The following is a 4,705-nucleotide window of genomic DNA, read 5'->3' as shown; positions in this document are numbered from 1 at the left end:
CTAGCAACCGATTTATAGGTTTACCCTATTTCGTTGTCCTCTTGTTCGAAGTTGTTTGTCGTCATTTTTAATAAGTTCTGTACAAAAATATAAACGACTTTATATGGTCGATAATTGGTTATATGGATTGCACTCTTTTACATTGTGTTTTATTGCTTTGATGATAGTTTGTAGTCATTTTCTTATTGTAATGATTAAATTTGGTCTAACTACCTATACATGTGTTGGTTTCTTTTTTACCAAAAGAAAATGAATCTCTTTCAACTACTAGTACTATGCAATGTTTATAATAGGAAACATTGAAAGCAAGAGATTGATATTGAAATTGGATGTTTTATCGATTAACGACGCTACTAAACACGGTAACAAGTGTCGCTATTTTTTTTTTTTATATTTTGAAATATGGAGAAGACATATAAGAGAAAAAGAAGAATGTGAAGCATTATTTGAAATGTGGGGTAACAAAAGCACTAAAGTGACATTTTTTTTATTGGTGTGGTTCACAGCCTCAATCTCCATAACCAAAACCTTCCTCATGTCATGATCTTATTTGCTTCTTTTATTTTTATTTTTATTTTGTTATTTAGACCTTCCCAACTTCAATAAATCAAATAATAAAATATGATCAATTATTTTTCTTTTGCTTTTTAACCATATTAATAAAAGGTCAATAATTGTGATATTTCCAGCATAGCTATTTAGCTAGAACCTTCTATACTAAACATATGATAAGCTGGTCAATACCAACCATATCAATCAAGCTCTTGTTAATAGTAATATGTCCCAAATTGGTGGTGGGAAAGGTCACTTTTAGATTAGCCACTTAACTATTGGATTTTTTTTGCCTATAAAAACCCTAATATCCCCCAAGAGAAATGTCACAATTATTTCAATAGAATTCAATAATCATTGCTACCAAAATGGTAAGTGATCAGCACAAAATATCAATTTTCTTTCTTTGCTCTATTTTTTGTGTAACTCTCTAATAGGTATACATTTTTTTTAATTTCAGGATGTGAAGACGAGTTTGATCGTGGCTGACGCTGTAGACCATAAAGGATTCCCGGCAGACAGGACCAAAACCGGCGGTTGGGTCACGGCTGCATTGATCCTAGGTTTGTTCGAACAATAAAAAAATTGTCATTTGTCGAAAACTATAACCTAAACAAGTATTTTAGCAATCTATTCCACGTCACTAATCATAATTAACTAACTATAAACTTGTAATACAAATTAATTAATAGGGATTGAAGTATGTGAAAGGCTGTCCACAATGGGAATAGCAGTTAACCTTGTGACCTACTTGATTGGAACAATGCATTTACCAAGTTCAACCTCAGCCAACATTGTCTCAGATTTCATGGGCACCTCTTTTCTCCTATGTCTTCTCGGTGGTTTTCTCGCCGATTCTTTTCTAGGCCGATACAAAACCATCGCTATCTTCACCGCCATCCAAACCCTAGTGAGTGTCTTTCATAACACAATGAGTAAGTCCTAATCTTTTTCACTACAATTTGTTATAACCACTTTCCTCTTAGGGAACCGGAGCATTGGCTATCGCGACGAAATTGCCTCAGTTTCGCCCAACAACATGCGATCACACTCGTCTAGTAAACAACGAGTGCGAACAGGCCACAGGATTTCAGATGGGAATCTTGTACTTAGCGCTATACTTAATAGCGCTAGGTACGGGTGGCCTGAAGTCGAGCATATCTGGATTTGGTACGGACCAGTTCGACGATAAGGATCCGAAGGAGAAGACCCACATGGCGTATTTCTTCCAGAGGTTCTTCTTCTTCATCAGCATCGGTACTCTAATGGCGGTTACGGTTCTTGTGTACATACAAGATCAAGTTGGGAGGAGTTTGGCATATGGGATTTGCTCGATTTCAATGTTTATAGCACTCTTGATTTTCTTGTTTGGGACAAAGAGATATAGGTATAAGAATAGCCAAGGAAGTCCCATTGTTCATATTTGCCAAGTGATTGCTGCTTCAATAAGGAAGAGAAAGTTGGATCTTCCTTATAGTGTTTCAATGTTGTATGAGACCAATCTTGAGGAATCAAGAATCCATCATACAGATCAATTCCAGTAAGTTTTATATTTATAAAGTGACCCATGCATGTCAAACCCTAATGTTATAGTTTCTTGATATATATGTTGTTACTTTTTGTGTAGTTTTATGGACAAGGCAGCCATTGTTGAAGAAGGAGACTTTGAAGAGAAGAACTTTAATGGAGTTCCAAATCCATGGAAGCTTTGTACAGTGACAAGAGTGGAAGAAGTGAAGATGATGGCAAGATTGTTACCAGTATGGGCCACTACTATCATGTTTTGGACAACATATGCACAAATGATAACATTCTCAGTTGAACAAGCTTCAACTATGGATAGATCAATTGGAAGTTTCCAGATCCCTGCTGGTTCTTTAACGGTCTTCTTTGTCGCCGCCATTCTCATCACCCTCGCCGTCTACGACCGCCTTGTCATGCCACTCTGGAAAAAGTGGAAAGGAAAACCAGGTAAAAAATAACTTTATGTTCTTTAACAAAAGACTTATGTTTTTTTTAATAGTTAATGAAATAGTAAAAAATAGGATTTTGTTTAAACATAACTAAACAACTATGGAAAGATTATAATACATTAGAGACAATTAAGAGAAAAAACAAAGAAAAAATTAACATGCACAAATATTTTTTAAAAAGACTATCAAATTTCAGTGGACTCAATGGATAGAACAGACCGACCAAGAGGTAAACTCAGCAAACCCACGAGCTAGCTAGGACAACCATCCGCATTTGCAGCCCAATCTTTATAAAAAAAAAAAATTAGCCAACAAATTTTATTTTTTTTCAATATAAAACATTTATAACCAAGTATATTATTTAAAACAAAAATTAATAATATTTGGGTACAGGGCTTTACAGATCCGGCTTAAGGCCTGGCCTGGCACAAAGATTGGATCTTTATAAAAAATAATTAGCCTACAAATTTTATTTTTTTCCATTTTCCTTTTTTTTTTCAATATAAAACATTTATAACCAAGTATATTATTTAAAACAAAAATTAATAATATTTGGGTACAGGGCTTTACAGATCGGCTTAAGGCCTGGCCTGACACAAAGATTGGATATTTATGGGGTTTATTTTACTTTGATTTTTTTAATATATTTTTTAGTACATTTAAATTTATAGAGATTTATAATAAATTAATAAAATTAACTTAGTTATTTATTCTCTATAGTGACTAAAAGTCTAGTATTTAAACTATAGCAAAAATATATTTTAACTTTTTTGTAGGGACTATAAAGTGCGGCTCTATGCAAATGTATAAATTGCATTACCATTTTGTCGGTCCACCCTTAAGACAAACACTTTTTGTCATTTACTACTAGTTTTCCATATCGAATCTTACATAAGTTTTTTAATGGCAGGTTTCACGAACCTACAAAGAATTGCAATAGGGTTAATTCTCTCAATCCTAGGAATGGCAGCTGCAGCATTAGCCGAGAAAAAACGTTTAGCCGTCGCACACCGACAGAGCCACCCGATCGCCACCCTTCCAGTGAGCGTATTCATATTAATCCCTCAATTCTTCTTAATAGGAGCTGGAGAAGCATTCATATACACAGGACAGTTAGATTTCTTCATAACACAATCCCCCAAAGGAATGAAAACGATGAGTACCGGTCTTTTTCTCACAACCTTATCATTAGGATTCTTCGTTAGTAGTTTTCTAGTTTCGGTTGTGAAAAGCGTGACGGGTGGAGGAGGAGTGGCGGGGAATGGTGAAGGGTGGTTGGCTGATAATATAAATAATGGGAGACTTGATTGTTTTTATGGTTTGTTGTGTGTTTTGAGTTGTATAAATGTTGTAATATTTTTGATATGTGCTGTTTGGTATAAGCCACGTCACGAGAAGAAACCGATGATCGGCAAGGGACAGGGCGGCTGCGGTGGTGGTATGGAGATGATTGATAATAAAGGCGGTTTAGGTAATGAAGAGAAGTGTTAATTAGCTATGTTTTTGTTGATCATTTCTTGTGGCTAAATTTCCTGTTTTATTTGTTTTGTATGGTATAAGGAATGAATTCAATATTATTATTATCATTTTCAATTTTAAAATGACAAACTAGCTAAAGTAACCTACAATGTAGATTTACTTTTAAAAAGTTAAATGTCACAAATTTGATCTTTTACTTAAAGTCATAAGTTTAAGTGGAGATAATTCATACAAAACAAAAACATAGACATGATCAAAATTGCATCTAAAATGTTTTAGTAGAAGGATTATTACCTAGCTAATTATTAAATTTCATAAAAAAATCATAACAAATGTATTTATTTTTATTATTATTTTTCAGAATTTTATATCTCAGAACAACATATTTAACTCACTAATTAATATTTGTATCAAAAATATTATATAAAATAGCCCAACCCAAAACAGATCTCTGGACATCAAACAATCACAACACATCAAATATAGATTCTCAACCACTAACAAAAAAAAAATTTAAATGTTGGTTAAATAAATATTTAAAATACTTAAAATATTTTTATCATTTTTTAATTATTTTTGTATGGTATAAGAAATGGATTTGTTGATCATTTATTGTGGCTAAATTTCCTATTTTATTTGTTTGGTAAGGTATAATGAATGAATTTGTTGATCATTTCCTTGAGCTAAATTTTTTATTTTAT

General features: G+C 33.0%; 1 protein-coding gene across 1 annotated transcript; it reads left to right on the top strand.

The window, feature by feature from the left end:
* Positions 1-787: 787 nt before the first annotated feature.
* On the top strand, positions 788-4,108 carry LOC124941389 (protein NRT1/ PTR FAMILY 6.2). The gene is made up of 6 exons (XM_047481701.1): positions 788-923; positions 1,013-1,115; positions 1,245-1,462; positions 1,539-2,092; positions 2,180-2,523; positions 3,436-4,108. Exons 1-6 carry the CDS (start codon positions 921-923, stop codon positions 4,014-4,016), a joined length of 1,803 nt encoding a protein of 600 aa, XP_047337657.1. The 5' UTR covers positions 788-920; the 3' UTR covers positions 4,017-4,108.
* Positions 4,109-4,705: the final 597 nt, after the last annotated feature.

Source organism: Impatiens glandulifera, chromosome 6 (assembly GCF_907164915.1).
Source record: "Impatiens glandulifera chromosome 6, dImpGla2.1, whole genome shotgun sequence".
In the NCBI taxonomy this organism is placed as follows: domain Eukaryota; kingdom Viridiplantae; phylum Streptophyta; class Magnoliopsida; order Ericales; family Balsaminaceae; genus Impatiens; species Impatiens glandulifera.
The sequence above is the reverse complement of the archived record's forward strand: the minus strand, read 5'-3'. Positions and strand labels throughout refer to the sequence as shown.